The sequence below is a fragment of the Nicotiana tabacum genome, chromosome 8 (assembly GCF_000715075.1).
Source record: "Nicotiana tabacum cultivar K326 chromosome 8, ASM71507v2, whole genome shotgun sequence".
NCBI lineage: Eukaryota > Viridiplantae > Streptophyta > Magnoliopsida > Solanales > Solanaceae > Nicotiana > Nicotiana tabacum.
This window is the reverse complement of record NC_134087.1, coordinates 107,405,977-107,418,585: the sequence shown is the minus strand read 5'-3', so window position 1 is coordinate 107,418,585 and position 12,609 is coordinate 107,405,977. Positions and strand designations below refer to the sequence as shown.

At 38.7% G+C, this 12,609-nt stretch overlaps 1 protein-coding gene across 1 annotated transcript; it reads left to right on the top strand.

Moving 5' to 3' along the window:
- Nucleotides 1-1,237: 1,237 nt before the first annotated feature.
- On the top strand, nucleotides 1,238-7,846 carry LOC142163240 (uncharacterized). The gene is made up of 2 exons (XM_075220508.1): nucleotides 1,238-1,537; nucleotides 7,799-7,846. Exons 1-2 carry the CDS (start codon nucleotides 1,238-1,240, stop codon nucleotides 7,844-7,846), a joined length of 348 nt encoding a protein of 115 aa, XP_075076609.1.
- The last annotated feature ends 4,763 nt before the right edge of the window (nucleotides 7,847-12,609 follow it).

Here is a 12,609-nt window from a genome sequence, read left to right as displayed (position 1 = left end):
TGAAGAGGTTATGCATATTGACGAGGTGGAGCAGGATAAAAATCCAGGTTGGAAACTTTTCTTTGATGGAGCTACTAACATGAAGGGTGTCGGAATAGGGGCTGTGCTCATTTCTGAAACAGGGCATCACTACCCTGTTACGGCCTAGCTTTATTTCTATTATACTAACAGCATGACTGAGTATGAGGCGTGCATTCTAGGTTTAAGGTTAGCTGTAGATATGGGAGTCCAAGAAGTCTTGGTCTTGGGAGATTCGAACTTGTTAGTGCACCAGATTCAGGGAGAATAGGAAACTCGGGATTTAAAACTCATACCATATCGACAATGTTTGCATGATCTTTGTCAACGATTCAGATCAGTAGAGTTCAGGCATATTCCTAGGATCCGTAATGAGGTTGCTGATGCTTTGGCTACCTTGGTTTCAATGTTACACCATTCGAATAAGGCTTATGTTGACCCTCTGCATATTCAAGTTCGTGATCAACATGCTTACTGTAATGTGGTTGAGGAGGAACTTGATGGTGAACCGTGGTTCCATGATATCCGGCAATACATCAAGATGAGGGTGTATCCGGTACAGGCCACAAGTGATCAAAAGAGAACAATTCAACATTTGGCTAGTGGATTTTTCTTGAGCGGAGGAATTTTGTACAAGAGAACTCTAGATCTTGGACTACTGAGGTGCATAGATGCTAAACAAGCCACGACTATCATGACCGAAGTGCATTCTGGAGTTTGCAGACCACATATGAGTGGGTATGTTTTGGCAAAGAAAATTCTGCGAGCAGGGTATTATTGGCTCACCATGGAACGAGATTGCATTAGCTTTGTGCGCAAGTGTCATCAATGCAGGTACATGGTGATTTGATTCATTCTTCACCGTCGGAGTTGCATACAATGTCCGCACCTTGGCCTTTTGTTGCTTGGGGAATGGATGTCATTGGACTGATTGAGCCAGCGGCGTCAAATGGGCACAGGTTTATTCTGGTGGCCATCAACTATGATGTTCAAATCTGTGACCCAGAAGGCTGTGGTCGATTTTGTTCATTCAAACTTCATTTGTCGGTTTGGAATAAACTTCATCATCACGGACAATGGTTCTAATCTTAACAGCCATTTGATGGAAGAAGTGTGCCAACAGTTCAAGATTACACATCGAAATTCCACCCCGTATCGCCCCAAGGAAAATGGAGTTGTTGAGGTGGCTAACAAGAACATAAAGAAGATACTTCGGAAGATGGTGCAAGGTTCTAGGCAATGGAATGAAAAGCTGTCATTTGCTCTGCTGGGTTACCGTACTACTGTTCGCACTTCAGTAGGTGCAACTCCTTACTTGCTGGTATATGGTACTGGAGAAGTTATACTCGCGGAGGTCGAAATTCCATCCCTTCGAATTGTTGCTGAAGCTAAAATTGATGATGATGAATGGGTCAAAACCCGGTTGGAGCAGTTAAGTCTTTTTGAAGAGAAAAGAATGACGGCAGTGTGGCATGGTCAATTGTATAAGAAGAGAATGACAAGAGCATACAACAAGAAGGTGTGTCCCCAGAAATATAAAGTGGGTCAGCAAGTATTGAAACGCATCCTTCCGCATCAGGCGGAAGATAAAGGCAAGTTTACCCCAAATTGGCAAGGTCCGTTCATTGTAACAAGAGTGTTGTCCAATGGTGCTTTGTATTTAACAAATATAGAAGGCAAATGTATAGATATGACTATCAATTCTGACGTAGTCAAAAGATATTATGTATGATATCTTTGGTTTGTCTATTTGTGTTGTTTGTACTTGGCATGTTTTGACGATTGGAATGACGAAGCCAATTTATTCTGCTACCTAAACACTTTATCCCTTGATTGCCCCTTTTGAGCCTTATATATTTTCTTTCGTACCCCTCTTTTGAAATCAGAATCAGAGTTTAGAAATACGGATACAAAAGATATAAACAAAAAGAAAAAGAAAAAGAAAAAGAAAAGAGAAATAGAAAAATGAAAAAAATCAAAAGAAAGAAAAGAAAAAGGAAAGAAAAGAAAAAAGAGAAAAGAAAAAAAGAGAAAAAAAGAAGAAAAAAAAGTAACAAAAACAAAGCAATTCTTATTCCTTGAACTACGTTCGACCTGATTCCTTTTAAGGATACGTAGCCAGCCTCACGGTTCGGTCCCATCAAAATAAAAATTCAAAATTCCCCGAGCAAAGAAACTGGGGCAGAAGTTGTGATTTTGTAAAGATCTGATTCCAAAAGTTGTAATTCTGAACCCTTTCATTTCAAGTTGTTTTTGAGCCTTTATGATACCCTTTCTTTCTAACCCTATCCAAAATCCCATATTACGGTCCAAAGAAAGAACTTCCGATCAATCTTTGATGAGTGCCAAGTCAAGCGAGATAGAGGTATGATTCACATCTTGGGCAACACTATGGTCTACACAAGGAAAATGAATAAATAAGAGAGTCTTATTGGTGAAAACCCTCACGGGCACTGTAAGGCGATGGAAAGCTGAGAGAAAACTAAAATGAGAGTCTTATTGATGAAAACCTTCGCAAGCACCGTAAGGAGACAGTGAGTTGAGAGATGAACAAATAAGAGAGGTTTGTTGGTGAAAACCCGTCAGGGCACTTCAAGCCGAATGAGGCTCGTGACTTTGCAGAGAGATTGGATTATAGAAAATCCCAGTTTTGAAGTATGAAGATGGGGCACGAAATAAAATATGATTAGGTGAATGGTCTGTGATGATTAGTCCGAAATGCATGTCATGATCATTGGTACCAGCTGCTTCGCTCAGATAAGTCTTTTTTCCTTTTCTTCCTCAAACAGTCATCCTGTTTCAAATTTTTCTCTTTATTCCTAACACTCGAAGTCACTGTATTTCATTTTCTTTTGGGTCTACTTCTCTAAGTCTTTTTCAATGTTAGCCTTGTTAAGCAAACAAGGAAGGATTTCAAAACTTATTACCAACTTTCAATTGCACAAAGCAAAGTGCGCCAAAGCATACCAAAATAGCATGATTCAAATGAAAAATAAGGCGCCAGTGGGAGTTTCAAGTGGTCGATTAGTTTCGTAAATTTTAAGGAAATATACATGTTTGAATTTTGAGGACAGAAATGTAAAACAACAAGATGAGTATGAGGCACCCGAATCTTCTATGGTTGAAATTCGATCAGAAGTTCAACAATTCTTTGCTAGCCCAAGGCAGCCGATCAGAACAAAGCATGGCAGTGGAAAGGCCACCTTCAGCAAGAATGCCACAAACTAACCACCACATTTTCAAACTGATAAAATTTTCTTTGATTGAAACAGGGGCAGGAATTTTGTTTGTTCCAAAGGAACCCTCCGTGAGGAAAGCAAGTGCCAGACAGATTTGGCCGAAAAGTTCTCAAGACCTCTTAGATAATGGGATTTTTAATTTAAAGTTCTCAGGACTCTCCTGGAGAATGAGATTTAATTTAAAATTCCCAGGACTCTCCTAAATAATGGGATTTAATTTAATGTTTTTAGATCCCTCCTGGATAATGGGATTTAGTTTCAAGTTTTCAGGATCCTCCTGGATAATGAGATTTAATTTAAAGTTCTCAGGACCCTCCTGGATAATGGGATTTAATTTAAAGTTCTCAGGACCCTCCCGGAGAATGGGACTTAATTTCGAGTTTTTAGGACCCTACTGAATAATGGGATGTAGTTTAAAGTTGTTAGGATGCTCCTGAATAATGGGATTTAATTTCAAGTTCTTAGGGCCCTCCTGAATAATGGGATTTAAGTTCAAGTTTTTAGGACCCTCCTGGATAATGGGATTTAGTTTAAGTTTTACCTTTAGGAAATAGAATCCAGCTTTCAGGTTTTCATTCTTAAGATGAGATTTAATTTTCACGGCCCTCCTGGATAATGGGATTTAGCTTTTAAATTCTTAAGGTTCTTTTAGATAACATGATTCGATTAACACTCATAGATGTCCCCGGTATGAAACTGGGCAGAAAAGTTTCTTTTGTTTTGTTTATTTTGTCACAACCGCAGGCGCCCACCTGAAAAAAAAGGGAATTCATTTCAAAGTTTCGCATCAGGCGCCCATCTAGATAACAAGGGAATATTTTAAGTTTTAACATCAGGCGCCCATCTCGATAACAAAGGAATATATTTCAAGTTTTTACATCAGGCGCCCACCTGGATAACAAGGGAATACATTTCAAATTTTGCATCAGGCGCCCACCTGGATAACAAGGGAATACATTTCAAGTTTCGCATCACACGCCCACCTGGATAACAAGGGAATACATTTTCGTTTTTTTTGCATCAGGCGCCCACCTGGATAATAAGGTAATACATTTCAAGTTTGTATCAGGCGCCCACCTGGATAACAAGGGAATAAATTTCAAGTGCCCACCTGGATAACAAGGGAATATATTTCAAGTTTGCATCAGGCACCCACCTGGATAACAAGGGAATACATTTGAAGTTTTGCATCAGGCGCCCACCTGGATAACAAGGGAATTCATTTTCAAGTTTTGCATATGCGCCCACCTGAATAACAGGGAATACATATCAATTTTGCATTAGGAACCCACCTAGATAACACGGGAATACATTTCATGTTTTACATCAGGCGCCCACCTGGATTACAAGGGAATTCATTTTCAAGTTTTGCATCAGGCGCCCACCTGGATAACAAGGGAATTTATTGTCAAGTTTTGCATCAGGCGTCCACCTGGATAACAAGGAAATACATTTCAAGTTCGCATCAGGCGCCCACCTAGATAACAAGGGAATACATTTCAAGTTTTTCATTAGGCGCCCACCTGGATAACAAGGGAATACGTTTCAAGTTTCGCATCAAGCGCCCACCTAGATAATAAGGGAATACATTTCAAGTTTTGTATTAGGCGGCCACCTGGATAACAAGGGAATTCATTTTCAAGTTTTGTAACAGGCGCCCACCTAGATAACAAGGGAATACATTTCAAGTTTTGCATCAGGCACCCACCTGGATAACAAGGGAATACATTTCAAGTTTCGTATCAGGCGCCCATCTGGATAACAATGGAATACATTTCAAGTTTTACATCAGGCGCCCACCTAGGTAACAAGGGAATTCATTTTCAAGTTTGGCATCAGGCGCCCACCTGGATAACAAGGGAATTCATTTTCAAGTTTTGCATCAGGCACCCACCTGGATAACAAGGGAATACATTTAAAGTTTCGTATCAGGCGCCCACCCGGATAACAAGGGAATACATTTCATGTTTTAGCATCAGGCACCCACCTGGATAACAAGGGAATACATTTCATAATTCAATTCGAGTTAGCAACAACAGAAGCTCATCTCGAGAGTGCGAGTCAATAGTTCAAGATGCACGGTAGAACTGCAGAAGTTTCAAGATCAAGTTTGAAGATATATTGATAGGATTCTTGTAACTTGTAGATCATAGTTTAGCCTAGCTTCTTTTCATTTTGGTTTTGGTGTAATAAGGAGTTCAACAAGCAATAGCAGCAGCAGCAGTAGCAGTAAAATCACAACTTCTCAGTAGTCCCAGCTACCAAAACTTCCAGAACTACACTGACCTGATTCCTTTATAGCCAAGGATATGTAGGCAACCTTGGAAGCAGGGTTCAGTCAAGATTTTCAAAATTGCTTCCCATGGAGTATCCAAACGGGCAAAAATCGCTCGTATTTGCTCACTTTATCTTTGCCCGAAAACTCTTTATGTTTTCGAGCAAAGAGGGGCAGCTGTGAGCGCGTGATTTTTGCCCTATATGAAATACTCCTATAAAATAAGGAAAATAGATTTTTTCCAAATTGTTTGCAATTTTACAGAATTTTTGCAGATTTTTTATTAATTATTTATATTTTTATGCACGTTTAATTTTATTAAAATCATAAAAAATACCGAAAATACCATGCATTGCATTAAGATTTTGTTTTAATATTTTTAGGATTGTTTAGTTAATTAATTGTTTGATTAAGATGAAAATCACAAAAATTGGTTCACTTCTACATTTTTAGCTTTATATTTTAGATTAGTATTTTTTCTCTTTTAATCTTGGATCAACTAATTGTTATAAATATTATAGTTAGGTAATTAGCTTAATTTTACAATTTAAATTAATTTAGGGATTTAATTTAGGATTTTTAATTAAAGAAAAAGAAAAATAAAGAAAAAAGGAAATAAAAAGGATAATTAAACAAAAGGGTTTAAATTTGAATTTGGGATAATTTTATGCCCAAGTCCGTTCCCAAACCACCCAGGCCCAAACAATTAACCTACCCGATCCACCCCTATTTTTAAACTAAACGACCCCGTTTTGCTTTCCTTCATCACAACCGTTGGATCATTGGCATCCAACAGCTCAGAACTGGACATACAATCAGTATAAGAGTGTCCGAACCAGGTCTGACCCCCACATTACCCCTCTCATACTATCTCTCACCCAAACCATGAGCCAAACCCTAGTCTCCCTAAATCCCCACGCCACCTCCGCCGTTGACCACCCGCCAAAAATCGCCTCACGACGGCTCCGACGCTCCAAACTTCCCCAAATTAGTACCATGCAAACCCCATCCTCTCCTCTTCCTAAATCCACCATTAGCTTCCCAAAATCCCCACCTATTTTCTTTAAATCCAGATCTGAGCCTTTGAAGAAAACCCTAAATCTGATTCCTTGCCTCATAGGGCTCGACTTGACTCGATACTTGCGTTAAGAAATCGTTCTGGCTAAGAACAATTGACTAATGCTAGTCTTGGCTTGATTCGAGGGTCGCCGACCTCCGACCAAGGTCACAGATGCCCAGTAAAGTTCATCACCCTCGTCACTCTTCGATTTTCTTCAGGCGTCATGCTCATTCTAGTTAAGAATCAGTTCCCTCCTCTTTATTTCTTTGTTTTGTTTTGTTTTTTGATCTTCTTTTGCTTATGTTCAAGTTAATTTTATTATCTACTAGTTTAGATTAATTTTGACTCTTAACTATTTAGGCTAAATTTAGCATGATTTTCTTTTCTTATTCTGTTTCTTCTTGTTTTTCTGTTTTTTTTATTTCTGGTGTTTAATTGCATGCTTTAGGATTTTCAGTGTCCAATTTCATGTGTTTGTTCATCTTGACTGTTTTAATATGAAATAGCATATTGTAGCATGTTTCCTTGCATGAAACTTCCCGCTGATTCCATCATGATTTAATTCTTGTTAGGGTTAAGTTTATTTTAGGTTTTTGGATGCTTAGTACTCTAAGTTTAATTGCATTGTTTCATGATCTGTTTGTTTGTTTTTGATTTAATTTCGGATATTTGCTGGCCTTGTTAGTGTTTGCCCTAATTTGTATGTCATTAGAAACTGGTAGGTTCAATTGAACAATAAAAGAACTTTAAGGGTCTTTCAAGAGTTAAAATTAAAGGAAATAAGGTAAAGCTGCTTTAGGAATGTTTTTGAAAAGGAGCAGCTGGTCCTATTTGGCCAGCACAAAATGCTGAAATCAATTAGAGACTGACAGCTGTCCCAATTCAGTTAGAAAGATGCTTTAGGGGTTGTGTGAGGAAATAATTCCCTAATTTTGTTCTACATCACATGGCATTTTCATGGCTTATATATAGAACCTTTCCCTCACTCTTTAGATAGATTTTCAGACCCTAAACACCCCCCCCCCCCCAAAAAAAAAGTTCTACACTGTTTCATTGAATAGCTGAATTTTCTCTGATTTTCACAAGAAAAACTAGAACAAGTTCTCTTGAAATTTCTGGATTTTAAAAGCTCAAAACATGGTTTAATTTTGGAGTTGCGCTACTGCTACTGGACTTCTATTTTTTGTTCATTTTTGCTGGCTTCAGGGTTCTTTTCTTCTATTTGTTGTATTAGGTATTCCTCATGAGCTTTGAAATGCAAAAATGAAGATGTAATATATTGGCTTGAAGTTGAAAACTCCAGATCTTTTTTTGTTTAATGTCCTCTTTGTTTCTTTCTTTTGTTTGTAGTTTCTTTCCATCTATTTAAGCTTGTTTAGAACAGGTGCTTTATTATATAATTCAGTCACAATGTTTAGATCTGAAAGTTAGAATTGGTTTAGTTATTTCATGTGTGGCTGAACAATTTTGCTATGCCTAAGAGTTGTAATATTTGGGACTATGTTAGAACCTTTGACTGTATGCTGTCCGTATGTGCTTGAATGGATGAATACCCTCAGCTAAGTCATCCTGAGTTTTAATGTTATTTAGGGCTAGGTTAATACACAATGAGTTAATATTAATATTCAGTATGTGTTAAATCATCTTATGTTTGGCTAAGATTAGTTTGTATATGTAAATTGTCCATACTGTCACTATTAATAGCAAGTCATTAAAGTTAAGTTTATAATCTAGGAATTTATGCACCTTGGTGTTCAGAATTGCTGCTTTGTTTTGCCATGGGTAAATTAGAGGGAGACGGGCCTCATTGGGGCCTTTAATGTTGAAACATTTGTATGTTTAAGTTACAAGTTAAATCATGAATAAGTTTAGGATTCAATCTTTCATTGTTAGTCTTAATGGTGGTGATGAATTAAGATCCATGATATGTTTTTGTTCAAACCTTTGGATTTTTGTGTGGTGTCTGCTACATGGGACTAAGTCTCAGAGGGCCTTAATGTAAAGGCCTTCCTTCGTGGAGGCTGTTGGGCCCAACCTTGGCCCATATAAGGCATTCCGCCTGGAATTGGTCTCAACATGTGTTCTCTTATTTCTTTGCGCTTTTTAGGCTCAATTCTGAGCCCTATTTTATTCAGTAGACTTAATCTATTAAGTTTTTCACGTTTGATATAATAGAATTGGGTTTCTCTAATAATTGGAAGTTAGACCATGGAAGGATTAGGCTTGGTACTTGGCTATTCAAAACTATTGGGGCCTCTTGCTTTTGTCTTCATCCCTGGGCTCAATCTCGAGCCCAATTTCCTTGTTATCCCTTTGAAAGATCTTTAAATAATATTGGGCTTAATGCTGGCCCAAACTCTTCCGAATAATTAAGCATCTTTATTTATCCAAATGCTTACTTATATTTAGTAGCTATAGATTGGCTTTAACTAGATGAAGCTTGAACATCCATAATTCATTTTTAGTTGAATACTTTTTGTAAATAAGTTGAGGTGTGTCATCAAATCACATAGTCTATGGCCCTCACATCAATATCTTTATTAATGTAGAAAAATGCTTTGAACTCTCGTAGTCTTGCTTTAGGTGCGTTAATTAAATAAATTGTCATAGCTACGGGTACAGTTCCTGTGACGCAGTTGTGATGCTTAATTTCTAAAATATGGGGGGTACATTTATGTGACCCGACCACAATTTAATCTTGTTAATAAAATAAACATATTGTGGATCGTGGGTACGATTCCCGTGACATGATTCACAATGTGTAATCAAATAATTAGTTGTATGACAATCGGATTATTAAAAGTGGTTTTAAAAAGGATAAAATGTACATAGGTTTCAAAAATATTTTTAAAATCAGATAAATAGGCCAATAATAATATTTGAGTGACCGTGCTAAAATCACAGAACCCGGGAATGCCTAACACCTTCTCTTGGGTTAACAAAATTCCTTACCCGGATTTCTGTGTTTCACGGACTCGATTCGGGATTTTAAACCAGTGACTTAGGACAACATAAATTATCCCAAGTGGCAACTCTGAACTTAAATAAATAATTCCGTTTCGATTATTGTCACTTTAATTGGAAAAACTCCCTTATACCCCTTCCGGTGGTAGAAAAAGGAGGTGTGACAACTGTCGACTCTGATGCTCAACTAGCCTCTCAAAACACTTCTATTCACAATTTGGAAGTTCAATTAGGCCAAATCTCACAAGCTTTGAAAGCTCATCCTAAGGGGGTACTACCTAATGATATGGTAGTGAACCCAGAGGGTGGGAATAATACGAGACATGTTATGGCCGTGACTACAAGAAGTGAAAAAGGTGGAGATGCAACCACCTCAAATCAAAGAAGAATTGTGGATGAAAATGTTGTGATTCAAGAAGATGAAATTCCAAGCAATGTGGTTCAAGCTAATGAGGAAGTGAGAATTGATATTGATGAAAATGTGGAGGAGACGCAAGAAGAAGTGAACTCATTTAGGGAACATATGATGGACATACTGGAACCGATAGTGCCAAAGGCTAAGGCACCAATGCCAAGGCCTCCTCCTCCATACCCTTAAAGGTTTGCAAAGTAAAATAGTGAGAACCAATTCAAAATGTTTATTGATATGATGAAAAGTTTGTCTATTAATGTGTCGTTGGTTGAGGCATTGGAACAAATGTCGGGACACGCAAAGTTCATGAAGGATCTAGTGACAAAGAAAAGATCAATGAATTGTGAGACTATCAAGATGAGACATCAAGTGAGTGCTATTGTGCACTCAATGGCTCCAAAATTGGAAGATCCCGGTGCTTCACAATCCCTTGCACTATTGGTAGTGCCGACTATGCCAAAATTTTATGTGACCTTGGGGCGAGTATCAACTTAATGCCCTACTCGGTTTTTCTAACTTTGGGGATTGTTAAACCAAGACCCACATCCATGAGGTTGAAAATGGCGGATCGTACTATGAAGAGGCCATTGGGTATTAATAGTGATGTGTTAGTTCATGATGATAAGTTCATCATCCCGGCAGAATTTGTGATTCTTGATTGTGAAGTGGACTATAAGGTTCCTATCATTTTCGGTAGACCTTTCCTCGCTACGGGGAAGGCTCTTATTGATGTGAAAGTCGGTGAGCTCACTTTTCGGGTGGGTGACAAAAAGGTGGTCTTCCATGTATGCAAATCTGTGAGGCAACTGAATAGTAATGAAGTTTGTTTGTTCGTGGATTTGGTCACCAATGTGATTATTGATGATTCTAGTGCTACAATAAATGTTGAGTATAATTTGGAAGTCGTTTTGCTCAATATTGAAGCTGATGAGGAGAAAGAAGGCTATGTGGAGTGTGTGAATGCATTGCAATGGATGGGGTCATACACTTATGAGCCCCGCAAGCTATCTTTGGATCTTGAAAATCGGAAGACTCCAACAACAAAGCCCTTAATTGAGGAGCCTCCCACTTTGGAGTTAAAGCCATTGCCTCCGCATCTCAGGTGTGAATTCCTTGGCCCTTATTCTACTTTACCGTTTATCCTTTCTTCTTGTTTAACTAACATGCAAGTAGAGTCCACATTGGAGGTGCTACAAAGGAGGAAAAGAGCAATCAGATGGACATTGGTGGTTATCTTAGGCATAAGTCCCGCCTTTTACATGCACAAGATTAGTTTGGAGGAGGGTGCCAAACCCTCTGTTTAACACGAAAGGAGGATAAATGAAGCGATGCAAGAGGTGGTGAAGAAGGAGATAATCAAGTGGTAGGATATCGGGGTTGTTTACTCTATTTCCAATAGCTCGTGGACCTCTCCAGTGCAGTGTGTCCCAAAGAAAGGGGGTATGACTGTGATAACAAATGACAAGAATGAATTGATCCACACAAGAACTGTCACCGGGTGGAAAGTGTGCATGGACTATAGAAAGCTTAACAAAGTCACTCGGAAAGATCATTTCCCTCTTTTATTTCTTGATCAAATGCTTGATAGGTTGACCGAACGTGCTTTTTATTGCTTCCTTGATGGATACTCTGGCTAAAATCAAATCCTTACTGCACCTGAGGATCAAGAGAATACCACTTTCACTTGTCCCTATGGTACTTTCGCATTCTCGCAGATGCCATTTGGTTTGTCTAATGCGCCAACGACTTTTCAACGGTGTATGATAGCTATTTTCACCGATATGGTGGAGGATATTCTTGAGGTCTCATGTATGATTTCTCCGTGGTTGGGAATTCTTTTGAAGATTGCTTGAACAATTTGGAAAGGGTCTTGGCTAGATGTGAGGAGACAAATTTGGTGTTGAATTGGGAGAAATGTCACTTCACGTGAAGGAAGGCATAGTCCTTGGCCACAAAATTTCAAAGCATGATATTGAGGTCGACAAGGCCAAAATTGAGGTAATATCCAAACTCCCTCCCTCTACATGTGTGAAGGGAGTGAGAAGCTTCTTGGGTCATGCAGGTTTCTATCGCCGATTCATCAAAGACTTTTCCAAGGTGGTAAACCCTTTATGTAAACTTTTGGAGAAGGATGCCAAGTTCCATTTCAATGAATATTGTATGAAGGCATTCGAATTGCTCAAGTTCAAAATGACTACTACTCCTATTATCACCGCGCCGGATTGGAGCTTACCTTTTGAGCTCATGTGTGACGCTAGTGATGTGGCAGTTGGAGTAGTTTTAGGGAAACTCATCAACAAAATCTTCCATCTGGTCTACTATGTTAGCAAGACTATGAATGATGCCCAAGTCAATTACACAGTGACCGAAAAATAGCTACTTGCTATTGTTTTTGCTATGGAGAAGTTCCGCCCGTATTTGATGGGTACAAAGGTGATTGTTCACACCGACCATGCGGCGCTTTGGTACTTGATGAGCAAGAAAGATTCTAAGGCAAGGTTGATGCGGTGGGTACTTCTATTACAAGAGTTTGATCTAGAAATTCAAGACCGCAAGGTTAGTGAAAACTAAGTGGAGAACCACTTGTCTCGTTTGGAGGAGGAGGGAAGGCCACATGACGGCCTTGAGATCAATGATTCCT

Bases quoted from the DNA above. Each gene is read 5' to 3' on its own strand.
- LOC142163240 (XM_075220508.1), top strand. From the start codon at position 1,238: ATGGTGCAAGGTTCTAGGCAATGGAATGAAAAGCTGTCATTTGCTCTG. The intron at 1,538-7,798 runs GTGTGTCCCCAG...TGCTGGCTTCAG, and splicing joins CAAGAGCATACAACAAGAAG to GGTTCTTTTCTTCTATTTGT.